General features: G+C 31.6%; 2 protein-coding genes across 6 annotated transcripts; both read right to left on the bottom strand.

Moving 5' to 3' along the window:
- Positions 1-6,109: 6,109 nt before the first annotated feature.
- Positions 6,110-9,365, bottom strand: LOC124835116 (scarecrow-like protein 28). Of its 4 annotated transcripts, none has more exons than XM_047309999.2 (2): positions 9,175-9,365; positions 6,110-8,959 (listed from the first exon to the last, which is right to left on the bottom strand). In XM_047309999.2, exon 2 carries the CDS (start codon positions 8,400-8,402, stop codon positions 6,462-6,464), a length of 1,941 nt encoding a protein of 646 aa, XP_047165955.2. In that variant the 5' UTR covers positions 8,403-8,959; positions 9,175-9,365; the 3' UTR covers positions 6,110-6,461. The 4 variants fall into 4 exon arrangements, with proteins under 4 accessions (XP_047165955.2, XP_047165953.2, XP_047165952.2 ...); XM_047309997.2 differs by having other exon boundaries at positions 9,169-9,365; XM_047309996.2 differs by having other exon boundaries at positions 9,151-9,365.
- Positions 9,366-12,629: 3,264 nt separating this feature from the next.
- LOC148206915 (plant UBX domain-containing protein 8-like) lies at positions 12,630-17,098 on the bottom strand. Of its 2 annotated transcripts, XM_088104916.1 has the most exons (11): positions 16,828-17,097; positions 15,774-15,844; positions 15,068-15,641; positions 14,903-14,986; positions 14,687-14,799; positions 14,346-14,553; positions 14,007-14,207; positions 13,792-13,923; positions 13,203-13,346; positions 13,048-13,104; positions 12,630-12,929 (listed from the first exon to the last, which is right to left on the bottom strand). In XM_088104916.1, exons 1-11 carry the CDS (start codon positions 16,909-16,911, stop codon positions 12,822-12,824), a joined length of 1,776 nt encoding a protein of 591 aa, XP_087961042.1. In that variant the 5' UTR covers positions 16,912-17,097; the 3' UTR covers positions 12,630-12,821. The 2 variants fall into 2 exon arrangements, with proteins under 2 accessions (XP_087961042.1, XP_087961041.1); XM_088104915.1 differs by having other exon boundaries at positions 14,903-15,641; positions 16,828-17,098.
- Positions 17,099-17,539: the final 441 nt, after the last annotated feature.

Genomic DNA, 17,539 nt, shown 5'->3' on the forward strand with positions numbered 1-17,539 from the left:
GGGGTATACTTGCACTTGTCCGGGGAAGCTCTTGATTAGAGTGATGGAGGGTGACTTGTGTACTTGCTCGGGGAATCTCCCTATAGAGTGATGGGAAGCAGCACTACACATTAGGGTAATGTGTAACGGCCCGGGGAAGCTCTGAAAAGAGTGATGGGAGTGACGCTAGTACATATTGGTGTATGTATTTTGATTCGTCTGTAATATTGGTGGATGTAGTCTGATTTATTTTGTAATGCATATTGGTGTATGCACTTTAAATTGATATTTTGATACATATTGGTATATGCATACGGTTGGAGCATAATTCGTACTTGGGTATATAGTTTGATCTGGTTAAGGTGTGGATGATAGCATGTTATTATGAGTATGTTTAGGATGTATAAGAATTGTATTTTTGTTAGCTCACCCTTGCTTGTTTGTGCATGTGAATGCGATGATCGTATAATGTGTGATGTTATACGGGAGCAGATGTTATTACAGATGTGATGGCTGATGCTTCTGAACATGCATAAAGGAAGAAAGAGAGATGGGATAGAGGACTTGGGAATGTATTTTAATATTTTATTCGATCCTGACTATTTGAACAATTTTATTTTCGGAATAATCGGTTTGTAATAAATAACGTACTATTTATCCGTTGAGGTTGAATATTAAAAAAATTGAATTTTTACTTACGTGTTTTACAAAAAAAAAAATTTAGTCGGCGTAACACCAAATATCGGGGTGTTACACATAAGACCGCAAAAAAAAAAAAAAAGGACCCTACTGCCTCGGTTCCTCCTTCAATGGAGGCAGTAGAGGGAGAGAAACAATTTCGATTCTAATAACCGAGGCCTAATCGTACCATTTTATGCCTCGTTTCAAAACCGAGACATAAAGTCTACCACTTTTTACTTCGCCTGAATATGTCTCGATTTAGAAACCGGTGCCTATCAGCGAAAATAACCGCTGTCATTTTTCCGATATGTACTAGTGATTACTACTTTTTTATATTTGATATTATGATTTTACTATGATTATATCTTGATACAAAAGAACAGACTATTCAATAATAATTGGATTAAAAAGAAACTGAAGAAATCTTATTTTTTATCTTCTAATTTTAATATTTAAATATATTTACATATCTATCATATTTTATACATAATTTTGCAGTGTTAAGAAAGTATAATTCGATCTAGGTGACTAAACGTTATTCATTATTTTATTTTAAATTTAAATAAAATAATTCAGAATCATTTAAAAATTAATAGACTTAAGGGAGATTTTAAAGAATCGACTCATATATGGATATTCGATAGATGAAATAATATTAACCACTAATTTTTATAAATAGAATATACCTGCATGTGAAATGGCCTTAAGAATTGTTATAGAAGACCAATTTGAGGTCTTTTTCGAAATAATAAATAAATTTAAACGTAAATAAGTGGTTCTGAACTTCAAAGGAAAATCTTTTTATTTAAAACCCACAATTTAGTACTTAGTACATTGATCATAAATCTGGTAATTACTTTTTAAACAAATTGACATCGGTCCGTCATGATACAATGAATAAACAAGTCAAATTCATTCCACATTTCAATGTAAAACTTATACCTTAATCATTAGTTTTCAATCAAATATCTTGTATAACAAAAAAAAATCTTAATAGAAGAGATTGCGACCCATAAAAGCTATGCGTCATGGACATAATAATTCCCACTCTTGATTCTCTTCACTTTATTAAGAAAGAAAAAACATATTCTTTATTTGGAATAAACGGAGACAACAAAAAGACCTGAAAGGCAACAAATTATTAGCAATATACTAGAGTTGACAGACTTGATGTATGTCCGAATATTGAGAAATTATAAGCAGTTTGTTTTAAAGCATATACAAGAGAATTATTAGTTGTACCATTCTTTTCCATGATTTTCATAATTTGTTAAACCATAGTCATATTAACTCTTCACTGTAGATTCCAAGATTTTTTATTTTGTTTTTTTTTTCTTATAAAAAGGACATGGCTATTTCTCTTAGACACTATTTTTGTTTTCTTCTTTAGTGTTTAGTATTTGAGAAGAAAAAATAAGAAAAAAACATTTTTATTTTTAAGATTTTATTGCTATTCGTTTTTTTTATTATGAGAGAATGATATTGTTTTCTCTTTGAACTTAAAGAGAATATATTATGTTTTTTTTTCTTTAATAAAATTATACCATTGTTTAGTATCAATTTTTCTTACCTTTTATTTTACTTGTCAATTCTTATGTTTAGAACTTGGCTATTGATAATACTGTGCTGCTGCTATTGATGATAGATTATCTTAGTATGTTATGTGAGATATAAATAGTTTTAATATAAATAGTTTTATTATACATAAGTTTTATAATTTTAAAATATATCATTTTTTAAAAATTATTTTTCTAGAATTCTTTGACTTTTTTCTAAGAGTTATTCTCTCGTGTTTATCTGTTTGAAGGTCAGATACGGTCTAATTGATCACAATGGTGAAATCTTCAAGTCTACCTAGTCAGTTTCTAAAAAAAAAATAAGGTAGTTTCTATTCTTTTTCTTTGGTCTGTCTCATTTTCTTTGCATATAAGCCTTAGTGTTTTTGCATGTGAAGAATGGAAAATTAACCTCATGTGTAGTAGGTCAAGTTACTTTTGTCTATAACTCTGCAGAGTATAAATACTACCATGAGTGCATACATTCATTGACGTCTATGTCAAAGCATCGTATTTGAATAATTGAGTTTAAAGTCAAATTATTGCATGTTTTCATGAGTTATAAAATGTTTCAATGTTGAATTAATATGTGATGTAATAAATTATTTATCAATTTTTCTTTTGAACACCTTGTTGTGTCTTTTGTTGTTATTGGTGTTTTGTATGTTTCTTCTAGGATTATCACTTTATTGGTGGGAACATGAGGACTAGGTATTGAAGTATCATTGGTGGAGAATAGAGATAATGCATAAGGTCTTCTTTTTTATCTAATAATTAAGTTTAATTCTTATTGATATACTTATTATTAGAGTTATTTTATTTTAGATAGCTATAATAATAATACATGTAAAAGTGGCGTCTTATTTTATCAATTTTATAACATCTTATTTTATCAATAGTAATTTGCTAAAAATTGAAATATTACATTTAGCATTAAAAAATCTTTATTCTTGTTAGGAAGGTAGAAATGTGAAAATACATGTTTAGAAAATTTTTGGAAAGAAAATTTTTGGAAAATAAATTCGAGAGAATAATTTCTCATAATAAAAACTAAAGAAAATAAACTTTTAAGAAAAGACACAAAATTGAAGAAAAATAATGGACATCAAATATCAAAGATAAAAATAAGATATGACAAATGTTATTACAAATTTGTACTTACTAATGATAAATGGAGTTTTTTCAAAACTTTTGTCAAATTCATTACATAAAAGATTTCTATGAATAAGGTATGAAAAACTCTTGTCAGATTATATGAGATTAAGTACATACATAAACAAATATTTTTTAAGAAAAAATTCTTTATACTTTTCAAACGAATGAGTAAACATCACACCAACAATATAAATATGTTATTTGCCTTTCTTTTATTTGAAAAAAATTAGTTCTACTCATTGTTATTTGTTATTTATATAATTATATATTTTTATATATTTAATAGTAGAATAAAAAATATATATTATTTTTACATTTAATATCTAATAATATGACATTTTCTTTATTTTTATTTTTATTTTTGAAAAAAAACTAAATAATATTTAAAACAATAAAAGACGGATACATACATAGATAAAAGTACACCATCTTCCGAATAAAGATGAGAATGAAATAAACATTTCAAACATATTAGTTGGAGAATGAAATAAAAATGACAATTTTTTACCCAAAAATAGGATGAAAACTTACTCACTAAAACCTGCTGATGATATGGGTCAGGTAAAGTACAAATACATACTACTCAGGAAAGAAAGTTATTTAATTTTTTTATTTTAAAAATATTAACTAAGATATAATCTATTTTATTAAATCTTTAAATATAAATTAAATATTTCTATAAATAACATTTGTATGATTTAATTATGAGAAAATTATATTAATTCATGATTATTTTAAAATGGTATTCATATTTTTCTTTCATAGATTTTGCATAACTTATGTCATAAAGAATAAAAGTTATATTTCTTATTTTATTTATAGTTATGCTTATATTTTTTTAAAATATTTATATTTTTATTGAAATTACATTTAAATATAATGATAACTTAATAAATTTACGCATTCATTTAATAGATATTTAATTATTTTATATTAGTTTTCTAAAATATATATTTTTTTTATATTTTTATGAGACAGTTATTTATTTATTTATATTTATAGTGAAATTATATTTAATTATAATGATAACTTAATAAATTTATTCATTCATTTAAAAAATATTCAATTATTTTACATTAATTTTCTAAAATATAAATTTTAATAAGGAGCAATACATTTTTTAGAAATGGTTAATATATAATAATTAAGTTGTATATTTGATAGAAAATGTTTAATTATTTTAAAAATTCAATTTTTATTTTTCAATATATTTTTTAAAATTTTATTAATTATATTACTTTTAAATAAGATAAGAGAGATAAATATCAATATATTTTAGTAGTAGAAACATACATGCGTCACTTTTATTTATGATAATGAAAAATAAAAGTTATTATTAAAATAAAATATGTTGTTAAATTTATAAAATTATACTTTTAAAAAATAGTTATAAGATTTTTAAAATAAAATAATTATTAAAAAAATATTAATAAGAATAAAATCGATAATGAAATGTATATATTAAACCATTATAAAAAAAACTACAATAAAACAAAGAAGATAAAAGTTTTTAGAAACTAAAAAAAGTATAATTATTATTTAGTTATATTTTTGTGAAACGTAGAAGATAAATGCTTTTAGAAACTAAAAAAGTGTAATTATTATTTACTTGAAAACTTAAGGGTATAAATATCTATTTAAAATTGTTAAAAAAATGTGAATTTCATTAAATAACGTTAACGAAAATAACTTCAGTTTTCTCTTTATTAAAGATGTTCTCTTTATATTTTTCAGAGAAAGAATAAATATCTATTTTAAAATTGTAAGAAAAAAATGTGAATGCCATTTAATATAATGTTATGTAAACTTTACTTTTCAATAAAGACATTCTATTTATTCATTGTTTTTCAACTATTTCACTAGAGAAAATCCAATGAAAAAGGCCTAAATAATTGTAAAAGAGGACCGAGAGACATTGCCAACCCTCTAATTTATTGTTTTTATTGATATATTATTAAATAATTTAATTTATATTTTAATTAAATAATTTAATTTAATATTGCATTATTATTCCAAGTTGTTGTTAAAAGGAAAAAATGAAGTCGGATAATTTTTTTCCAGTAAAAATATTGAAAATATTTTTTCTATAACATTTTAACATTATTCAGTCATTTATTAGTCTAAAATTATTTTAGAATTAATAATAATAATCATAAACACTAGAATAATAACAAAATAATGACTGATACATTAATAATATTAAAATGTTGTTAAAAAGTATTTTCAAAACACTAGAATCAATAATAAAATAATGACTGACACATTAATAATATTAAAATGTTGTTAAAAAGTATTTTTAAAGTATCATTATCCTAATTTATTAGATGGAAAATGTTTTTTAGTGAAAAAATTTTGACAACTTTTTTTTACATTAGTTAATTGTTTCAAGGATCAATAAATTTTTTTAAAAATTGTTAAAATATCATGTTACTTGTTAGAAACCCATTTCATTTCATTTGGTTGCATTCAAATTTAGAAAATGTCCTTAAAATCCTTAAACAGGCCTAAATAATTGGATAACCAGATAGTTTGGCCATGAAAGAATGGGATGAAATCAAAGTTATTTTGTTTCCACAACACATGAATTATAGAACAAACCAGTTCATCACTTGTCAATTTCTGTACCAATTTAAACTCATCAATTGAATCATTCTCAGCATCAAGCAAGGTCTTCAATGGCCATGCCTTCTTGCAGTTAGAAACAGAAGAAAGAAAACATAGCAAATAGGAAACAGAGGGACAAAAATAACTGAATTCATTTAATTTCATTTCAATCTGAATGACTCGTGGAACTAAAGAATTTGGACTTACATAACAAAGAATGAAACAATGATCTCTGAAAATGACCCTATGCTCTAGACAATGATCACGACTAAAAAAACAAATAACAGAAGGCAGTATTGCTCTGTATGTATTGATACAAATTGCACCAACTAAATTTTGGGCTACCAAATCTTATCTGCAACAAAGAATCAAAGAATAATAATGATAATAATGATGGTGATGACAATTTCCCTACCTAGAAAGAATACTTCCCTTTACGTGTGTATAGCTTGACTGTGAAGAAATCAATGAAGAAAGAAAATGAAATCAAGTTGGGTGAGAAAAAGAGGACGATGTACCCGCAACATCAACAGGAACCCAAGCTGAAACAGTGTACAAAGGTTGCTCAAGCCAACTAAGAGTAACCCCTGTTGCTCCTTCAATCTCCACCTTCTTTACACTGTAACTCTCACAAGAATACATCTTCAACAGCAACTGGCTCTGACTCATTTCCCTCTCAGAAACTCCCAAACATCTCAACCCTCCTTGCTCCACCAGCATCCTCCTCCACTTCCCGAAACTCTCGTGTCTCTCCAACCTCTCCCTCCCTTCACATGCCACCATGTTTTTTATCTCCCTGCCGTACATCTCCTCTATCTTAACCCTCACTGCACTCTCTTGCGCCACCCCACTCTCCTCGATGCAATCAAACAACGCTGAGTAATACTTCAACGACTTGCACACCCTTGCTTCCAGCCTTGCCTCGTTGTGTTCTGCTTCCTGTTCGGCCACCACAACCACGTTCGGATTCGTGCTGCGGATCAGTCCCAGGAAGTCCCTCAAAGCTCCTCCGCTTCCGTCGTAAAGCGTCTTGTGCAGCTGCAAAATGCAGTTCACGGCCACCGTTTCCTGCTCCTTCACGTGGAGCATCCACAGCCTCACGTCTTCGAGTCTGTCCACGACGGGGTGGAACTCGAAGGGGAGGTTCAGCGCTTCCGCGAAGCCCGCGAGTCTGTCTCCGGTTTCGTTTAGCTCTTGCTTTGATTCTCCTATCCCCGTGATTCTCACGTGACTCGGAGGGTGTGGTCTCGACGCTAGGCTCTGGAACAAGCTTGGCCATTGAAGACCTTGCTTGATGTCGAAGTCTATTATGTGAACTCTGTCTTTTCCTTCAAACGCCCTCAGCAGCATCTCGTTTGATGTGAAATGGATATACTTTGGAATTGGGGTCACCTGGTTGAGAAGCCTCAGTGCAGTTCCGGTTTCGTCATCCTCCACCATGTCTCGGGAAGTGGTGGTGATGTGAAAAACATGAGGCCAAAGCCTTGTTACTCTGATGGCCAAGGCTTCTGTGAAATAAGCGCATATGCGGCTTATGGGGGTTCCCCTTGGAGATGCAAGATCACCTAATTTTGCGATGAACTGGTTTATAGCAGCTACGTTTCTTGATCCAATGGCATCCACGCAGCCAGTGAGCAAGCTAACGAGTTCCAACCCGTGATGATCATCTTCTTCCCCTGTCTCCACCTCGTGATGACGGTAAGGATTTCCCGAACCGTTTCCCACTTCATGATCTGACGCGTTCTCGTTTAGCCTCAGGCTTTGGCTCTCAGAAGAAGCGTTGGAGACCGACCCTTCAGTTGCATGGTCGTTGTGATGCTGGCGAGGACGGTGGCTACCCTCACCGAAGTTGGTGATCTTTGTTACACACGATTCCAGCCACGGGTTTAAGGGAAAAGGTGCAGAATGAGACACCAGTTCAGAAGGAACAAAACAAACCGTCTCTTCCTCCGGGGAGAAAGCAAGTGAAGTGTTGTTAAGCCCTCCTAAAGTGTTACCCTCAACGCCAGGCTGAAACCAAAAGTTATCACCGGAATTGTCAAACTCCGTGATACCCTTTTTCCTCTTGGGTACGTTGGTGAAGGACTCATCGTGCTCCGCGAGCCTTTTCAAACTCTTGTCCTTGATGGACTCTTCAACCAATGGTGCTGCAGCTGTGATGGCCAAAGGTGGGAGTCGAATGTTGTGCTTGAGAGAACATGTGCTGGTCTTGGCTTCTATGGGTTTCTCCACCGAGAGCCCCACTGGCCTGAGGGGCTGCGAGCGTGAAGAGCCGTCTTTGCGGGTGAAGGTAGAACATGGCAAATCCAACCTCTGCGTGCTCATGGAAGGTCGCGGGAAATGGCAGGCTTGAAACGGTGCTGGTGCTTCGCTCCTCAATCTGTGGCTCGGTGACAACAATGTCGAACTAGAACACCCAGCCAACATCGTCTATGCTTTTTGGAAGGCCTGTTGTTTCACTAACCCCAATGCTGCTGCTTCTCTTTCCCTTCCCTTTCTCTTTATCTAGTAATAACTTTGATCAACTATGCAAAATATATGTACTATTCTTTTCCTCTAAAAGCTTAATCCGCATGCGTATGTGAAGAAGAGAGAAAATGCAGTGTGAAAATCTATGTGAGTGTGTGGAAATTTTTTCTAAAGAATTCTTTTTATGTCAAAAACAAAGGAATCCGATGAATTTAAGAAACTGTTTGGGGTTGATTTAATGTTTACAAATCCCAAGTGTTCCTATATGAATTGAATCTGGAAAAAATGGAAAGTAAATGTAATTTGAAAAGAATAAGAAGTTATTGGTATATGCAGGAAAGAATGAAAGAATGGAAGAGCGTAAGGAAAAAGTGCTAGCTAGACATGAATGCAATCATCGGATTCCCGAAACGTTCAAAGAAGGGACATTATAGGAAGTGTGAAGTGGTTTGCGGTTGAGAAAGAAGGGATGAGAAACAGAAACATACACCTTGGAATTGGCGGCAGAAGAAGTCCTGAGAAACAGTGAAAGGCATATTAGCAGTGGAAACGTTGAACAAGTCCGTCATTGCAGCAGCGGGTGAAGTAAAAGGCAGAAACCCAACCTCTGAATGAATGCACTTTAAACATGCAGCATTTGCTTGAATGAAGTAGAAGGAACAAGAGAAGACTACTACTAGAAACCCCCCACCCCCCTCTCACTTACCCAAAAGATAACACAAACCTTTACCAGTGCTTTTATATATCACAAACTACGTACGATCTTCCTCCACCACCATGTTGCGTTATACACTTCTTCTTCTTCTACTTCTACTATTTCTTCTTCTTCACCACTCCATCATAGTAGGTAGTTGTAGTTATCCCCTCTTCTCTTCTTTCTCTTCTCTTCTCTTCTGGTCCTACGAGTGCTTTCATCTACCAGCATGAGAGCAAAAGTAAGGAATATGATGATGACAACATGCTTCGGAAAGGGACAGAAACACTTTGCTCCTGCACCCTCCGATTCAGATCCAACGGTCCACAGCTGGGGATTTACGTTACCGTTGCGCCATGTCGGTGAAATATGACCGTTGCTGAGAGGGAGTTGGTGTACGCATAACTCATGCCACTCAGACTTTTCACGTGCCACGTTGCACGTATTGTCCCCTGATATCCGTTCACTTGACCGTTACTTTTACACCTTATAATTACACCACTTATTATTCCTTCTTTGAAATACTTTTTTATTTGTTTTCTAATTAAATTTTTTGTATTTTTTTCATTTTTTTTTGATGGAGGATCATACTTCTCCATTAAATAAACACAACTTTTTTTTTCTTTTTTATTTTAAGTACAGTTTGCAGAGCATATTTTATTTTCATGATGGTGTCTAGTGAAACACGTGGCACACGAGTGGAGAAGGTCCCAGAATTGGATGCTCCTCCTCGTCTTGACCATTGATGACGATTTGACTGCTCTAGTTATTTTGGTGTTTAGAAAGTGAGAAGAATAATTTCCTTTATCCTATGCTAATCATGCTAACATTAATTTTATTTTTCTGGTTAATGTATTTTTCACTTAATATTTCACCCTTATTAAATATTTTTTTTTTCTGGGAGATTTTTAGACCACTTATTTTACTCTAGAAGACGTTATACTTTACCAAAATTTACTCATAGTATAAAAATTGTCAAAAATAATTTCATAAGGACGTAACTTGTACATTATCAGTATAATAAAGTTATTTTGCATAACTCAAAAAGTGAATGTAAATAAGTTAATAGCCCAAGAGTCACATTACATTCTTCTTTTCTTTTTCTGTAGATTCTGAAGTATCCAGATTCGTGTAAATTGTATATTTATATATATCTATCTATATATAGAAGATTTTATACATTTTCTTTATTTCACTTTTAGGTAACGGTTACTTTAAATTAAATTAATTATTCTTCTATTTTTATCTTTCGAATAACCGTTCATTTAAATTTTATATTCTTAAATTTAAAATAATTATTTTATTATTTTATCCTTTTAAATTATTATTTATTTAAATTTAATTACTTATAATATAGCATTTGCTTAAAAATATATGAGAGAGAGAAAGAGAGAGATGGATTCTAAAAATCCTTTAACATAATTTATTATTATTTTCTATAAATATATTTCAAAATATCTCATTCAAAAATACAATAAAAAAACATATAAATATCAATTTAATGTTAAACATTATTGTTATTATAGTATTTATATGTTTATATACATCGAATTTGTTTAAAATTTGAATTTGAATAAAAACTAAACTTTAATGTTATATATATTGATACTTGATATTTTTTATTTAATTAATTCACTATTATTAACTTAAGACAATTATAAAAACATATATAATCAGCATTCGTTTGAGTAATTTAATGGTTCGTCAAATACAATTAAGAGTATTAAATTTACTTAAATCCAGATGTTATAATAAATTTGAAATTTTGATTAATGGCCGCTAAAGTTGAATCTACAACATATAAACATACAGATATTTAATTATTAATATATATATATATATATATATATATATAATCACTATTTTTTAAAATACCATTTTCTAAAATATACATTCAAACATCCAATTATAAAATAAAAATTTTTACATCAGTATTGGTATAATATTCGTCGCTATTGCTATAGTATTTAATATTTATATACCCATAAAATAATTAATATTTAAATAAACTAAAATTATAATTAAATATATTTTTGTTTGTAAATAAACTATAATTTTGCTTTCTCTTGCTCAAATTAAGATTTCTCACTTGAAGCTATCATCCAAATTGCTTGAATGTGCATTCTAATATTTGAGCGTGCATAGATAGTACAATCATTATACATCACTTGTGCTTGTACAATATCTAAATCAAGAACTACATTTCTAACTATCAAAGAAAAAAAACCATGAAAATCCCGAACCAATGCATCAAAATTCATCTGACATTATTTCCATTTCTCACTAACAATTACCAACATCTATAATTCATATTATTTCAAAACAAACTCCAATATATGCATTTAACATCTTTCATATTATATATATATATATATATATATATATATTAAAGTATGATAGATAAATTTTATTTAAACTTTTATATGTATTTTGAATGTTAAGACCGAAGAGATTTAGTTTTATTTTAATTTATATATTTTAAATCCTAAAATAATTTCATTGACGTCCGTTGATTGACAGGTAGGATTTTAAAACATATATTGAAAACTAATCAACTTTAGTTTTATATTGATTGTATATATTCGCAGTAAATATTGGTTTGATTAAAAGAAATTATATTTTGAACTAATAAAAGTGAATTTTGTATCTATATTTTGATACATACAAAATGAGATTAACCAAACCAAGCTACCTAATTTTTCGTTAGTTTGGTTTATGATCAGCTAAGAAAATTATGGACGGAATACATCCAATTCGTTTGGATATATTGGTTAAAAGAAATGAATCTATATTTTGAAAATGAGATTAACCAAACCAATCTACCTAATTACTCGTTAGTTTAGTTCATGTTTAACTGAAGAAACTTATGAACGGAGTACATATGTGTAGCTAAAATAAAATTATGAGAAAAATACTAGCCATTTTTATTCGATTGAATACATACATACATATATATATATATATATATATATATATATATATATATATATATATATTAGTTAAAAGAAATTATTTGAATTAAGCACCACGAATCCCTTATCCATTTATTTGTTAATGAAAAAATATTATAACTGTTATTGACAAAACCAAGCTCCCTAATTCTTGATTGAATTAGTTTGTTCTAGATTTAGCCAAGAAAAAGAAGCAAAATGAATGCTGTCTATTTAGGTTTTTTTCCCTTAGTTGAACCAAATCAAATTATGGGGACATTTCTAAGAGCTGACCTTTAAAGAAATGGTTTATAACTAAAAGTCTATTAAGTATTGAATACTTTGTATAATAATTCATTATATTTCTTATCTTATGGTACAAGTAAGCTTGACTCTCTTTTTCTTGTACTAAAAAGAGATTAATAGAGCATAAGTAGCCTTTAAATTGGAATTGGAATTTTCTTTGGAAAGAAGGTGGGCACATAATAGAACATCTGCAATTTCATTAATCATGAATTATTTCAATCTTACCGCAAAATATACAAATAATCGGCATAAGGATTTGGTAATCACAAGTAAAAATGACTGTATTTCATGTAGATCTGTAAATTTATAAATTGCATCACCCAAACAGTACAATCCCAGATTAAACTAAAATGTCATATCCGTCTGTGTATTGTAGTTCAAATTTTAATTTTAATTAATAAACTAAAAACTTCAATAGCTTGTTTCGTAGCAAATTCCAACAATGCATCAGATTAACTCCAAAAACAAAGCTTCTTGCTTGTTGTTTAGGCCAAGTTCAGCCAGAGTTGAAGCACTTTCTTCATCACTAAAAGCACGCCTAGGATATGGTCTCACCTGTCCCAACAATAACATAAAAGACAATCACATTAAAATTAAAATTACAGTACAAATTAACCATTTCCCTGAAAAATTAGTATCAATAATAAAACTGAAAGGTAATGGTATTTCATACCAGTCTGTAACTGCCTGGTTTCACCACCCTACCGATGTCTATGAAGTCGAACAGAGACTGAAATTATCCGGAAGCAAGTTTAGTACAATTGTGCACAACAAAAAAAGGGGGGGGGGGGGGGGGGGGAGAAACAATACTTTCTAATAGACTATCACCTGTAGCCTATTAGATCTTAGGAATCGGCGTCCACGACGGTTGCCATCTGGCATTTTTACCAGCAAATTAACAGCGTTATCATCATCTGACGATGGTTCTGGGGGCAGGGAAACTTCTTTGGCGGCTAATTGTGTTTCCAATTCCTGACACAATTAATGCAAAATCCAAGATTAAGCAACTTGGAAATGTTTGTTTTCTTTGCATAAGACAATCAATTTATAGCTAGGATCTGCCCAAGGCCACACATCCAGGATACAGAACAAGTACATGATATGAAATACAGATTTTTTTTTTTCTGGGACCAAGTATGGACCGATTCTTGACTGACGATATTTATACCAGAATTTTTATTTTCTAATACTAGTTAAAGAGTCTCTAAGTTCTGATAACATTCACACTTGAATTAAGAGGAGATAATGATAGGTGTCAATGACTTAAAGGATATCAATGGTAACTCTAGCAATTTAGCTATAAAGGCCATTTCTAGTGAGTGTGAAGACTAAAAACAGACTCCAATCAGCAAAACAGGGTAGGACGATTGAAGAATGGGGCAAGAGAAAGAAGTGCTATCAGTTATAATTGCACTACCTGCTCTTCCTGTAATTTCCTGCGAGTTTCTTCTGCTCTCCGCCTTTCCTCTTCAAGAGCAGCCTCGGCTTCTTCTCTGGCCTTCAATTCTTTTTCTCTGTCTGCTCGTAATGATGCAAGATATTCATCATCCTGCATGAATAAACAGACAGCAATAACTACAATTAGACCATCAACAACCAACAACTCCAAACTATTTGAGAAACAAGACATACCTGCTGTTCCCTTATCAAACGCTGTGCTGCTAGTGATGGTGAAGGTGGGCGATATGAGGCACGAGGATTAGAACCCCTACCTTGCATAAACTCATGTGGTGCATAAGCATACTGGTATCCAGTACCTTCCGGGATTCCACCAAACATTGCAGCTTCAAGCATTACTGCTTCATCATGCTCCTCTGAAGATATGCCACCCCACTGCAATCTCATTGTAGTCAAAGATTGGGAATTGAGAGGCAGGGACAAGTTGAAATGACGTGGCAAGTAAAAACATAGTAATTCTTCTTGAAAAGGAATAGTAATTCTTTTTGAAAAGGAAAAATTGAAAGGCTATACCTCATCAGAGGGGAAGGAATTTCTATTATGAGGAGGATTACTGGTCTCCTGTGGCGCTGTGCTTGGTAGTGTGCTAGCCTCAGCAAATTCAACATCTTTGACTGACCCTGCGGATCCTGAAGACATATGTCTAGATCTGTTCCTAACGAGTGGTTGCTCCTCTATATCTTCAGCTTCATCATGAAAGGACAAGCTTCCTGCCTGCAACCTAGAATGACCACAATTGCCCATTTCAAATTTTACAATCCAAGAGAATGTACCTTGAAGGAAATGCTTAGTTTAGTGCAGCAGTGAGCAACAGCTACAGGTGCACAGCAAGCACAGTAGAAGAGATAACGTACCTTCCATTAGATGCCACTTCCACTGGTCCAGCCTCTGATGACTTTGATGGCCCGGCTGGTGGAGATTCAGAATCTCCTCCTTGTACACGCCATGCTTTTTCTTGCTCAGCTGTCTGAACTCATTTCATGTTAGAGGAAATCCAGGTTTGAAATTTCCAATGCTAAAAAAAATTCAAAACTCTGTTAAGATGTAGAAAATACAAATTAGAGGGATACCTTTAGGGACAATGAAACTGCATGGGCAAGCTCGGGATCCTCCAAATATGATTGCCTTGACTGTGATCCTGATTCAGTTGAGTCCTGCGCCAAGAGGAAAATAAATACCAACACAGACATCATGCTTAGCAAAGCATAAGAAAATCCATCAAGAAAAACACATACAGTTTGTCTTCCAAGTTTGTGAGTTCTGTAATTTTCCTCAGCCTCCCGTTTAGAAGCCTCAATGGCTGCCCGAAGCATTTCTTCTTCTATGTCATTGTTATAATCTGGTAAATTCTCAGATTCAGGAGCACTAGGTCTAGCACGGGTATTGAGTGAGGCATCAGCCAGGATGTTATGGTTTTGCTCATCTTGATGTGCAATCTGGGCAAGTGGAGTGTCATCATCTTCATCGTTGATTATGACAGTCCCATGGATATCTGGACCACGGGCATCAACAGTTCCAGTGACATCTTCAATGGATGGATGACCAGATTGAGTAGTGGATTGGTTACCCTCCTTAACCTCTATAGGAATCTCCCTCACCTCCCTAGGATGTGTAACAAAGGGTGCCTGGACAGTTGAATCAAGAGGAGTACCAAATATACCTCTCCCAAGTGTAGGATCAAGAAGAGAAAACGGATTGACATTTGCTGCTAAAGCTGGAAGTGAAGGAATTCTCTGAATATCTGCATCCTGTTGATCATCTATATCCATGAAATCATCTTGAGGAAATGCAGTAGAGCTACTGTGAGTGCTGGCCATGAAGGAATAAAAATATTAAACTCCAAAAATAAAGAATTAAAATGCAAACATTAAACAGTAATACCAGTAAAATGGGTTATGTTTCTCAATAATCACTTGCTTACTAATGGAAAAGAGACTATACCCAGTTGTTAAAATTCTGTCTCCTTCACTAAAATGTGCATTGACTGCTTCATTGAGATTACCTCCATGCTCCTGACACAAAATAATATTTACACAATGAAGAGCATATATACAAATAACCACTTGAGTCCACTGAAAATGTATTTAGTCTTTAGTTACATAACTTGTCAAGTATAAATAAATCAGTCACTAAATCCTTTTATAGGATAACAATCAGATCGTCTGTGTAGAGCAATGAAAAGCAAAAGCTCACATAAGAGTAATTGATCACTTAAGAAAAAAAAAATTATTGCAATAAGAAGATTTCAATCTCATGTATAAGCATCTAACAAAAAAAAAATCATCTGAGGTCAGACAAGTAGCTAAAACAGATCAGCTCAGTCATTGGTCATAATATATTCACAAACTTTCAAATATAGTTAGCTGGCCCTCGTTGTTAGTTTACAAGAACTAGCATTTACTATAAAGCAGATTTCTAACATTTTCATTAGTGATGAAACATATGTTTCTCTGCATAATGAACTCCATGTTTAACTTCATATAATGATAAAAAACAAATGAAAATCACAAAAGGAACCATATTTCCTATATTCCTAGAATAATGCTTGCACCCTAACTGCGAGGACTTATGTGTTCATTCACTAAAGTTAAACCTGGAGGACTTATGTGTTCATTCACTAAAGTTAAACCTCTATGAAAGCGGTTATCCATGAATTGGATATAAGGAATCCGAGAAGTATTAGACAATCCATCTATATATTTGAGCTAGAGAGGGAAAAAAAACTGAATAACTGCAAATTTCGCCAAAAGAAAAAACATGGGTATGCAAAGGAGTCCCATTTACATAATTCATGTAATTTGAAAGCAAAAGATAATAAACATTGATAAATAATTGAAAATTAACTGAAGTGATCAAGCAATGCCCAAAAACCCTAACTTGGATCAATTAAACATCTATTACAAATTACATCAAATTTTGTGCTTTGGATCCCAATCAAAACCTATTAAGAAGCACTTTCACAATTGGAAGAAAAAAAAGAGAGAGGGAAGAATACCTCGAGCTTTTGCAGCGCTACTGCCTCAGGCAAACCAGTGATGCTGACGAATGTCTCAACCGCCTCTTGATTAGGCCTTGTCATTGCAATCAATCGAAATTGTATGAAACAGAAGGCAATCCAAAATTCAGAGCTTTTATTCCTTGTCTTATTTTTTAATAAAAAAAAGAAAGAAAAAGAAATTGGGTGCTGTGAGAGATAGAGAGAGAGTGAGAAAGGGTGGGTGGGCCTCTAGAGTGAGAAGTGCGCAATAGGGTGAAAGTGTTTGGAATTGCTTCCTCCTTTCGCTATTTCTATCTCTTTGCAACTCTTCTTGTTCGACAAGTATGCTTTCAAAATACCTCCACGCATCCAACTTACTTTATAAATACGTTTCAATAAATAAATCAATTACGGTTACCACAATTTTCATATTTAATTTCCCTAATTATTATCAATTCAAACATTACTAAAATTGTTATCTTCATACTAATTATTTTTTAAATCATGTATAAAGTATTTTTTATTATTTAATAACATGCAAATATATATATTAATCAATTAATTAAATTCGATTTATAATAGAACTATACCGGTTTTTGTTTGTTATGCTCTGTTTTTTATCTTTTGATTTTACTGTTTGAAAATTATGTTTTTTATTTGTTTTCTGTTCTTTATATTCAATGGAAATAGATCTGGTTTATTGTTGTGTTTTATGTTTGGATATAATATT

This window comes from Vigna umbellata, chromosome 1 (genome assembly GCF_029865625.1).
Source record: "Vigna umbellata cultivar VRB3 chromosome 1, Vumbellata_1.0, whole genome shotgun sequence".
Taxonomy (NCBI): domain Eukaryota; kingdom Viridiplantae; phylum Streptophyta; class Magnoliopsida; order Fabales; family Fabaceae; genus Vigna; species Vigna umbellata.

Bases quoted from the DNA above. Each gene is read 5' to 3' on its own strand.
- LOC124835116 (XM_047309999.2), bottom strand. From the start codon at position 8,402: ATGTTGGCTGGGTGTTCTAGTTCGACATTGTTGTCACCGAGCCACAGA.
- LOC148206915 (XM_088104915.1), bottom strand. From the start codon at position 16,911: ATGACAAGGCCTAATCAAGAGGCGGTTGAGACATTCGTCAGCATCACT. The intron at 15,845-16,827 runs GTATTCTTCCCT...ATTTTGTGTCAG, and splicing joins TAGCGCTGCAAAAGCTCGAG to GAGCATGGAGGTAATCTCAA. The intron at 13,924-14,006 runs GTATGTCTTGTT...TTATTCATGCAG, and splicing joins GTTTGATAAGGGAACAGCAG to GATGATGAATATCTTGCATC.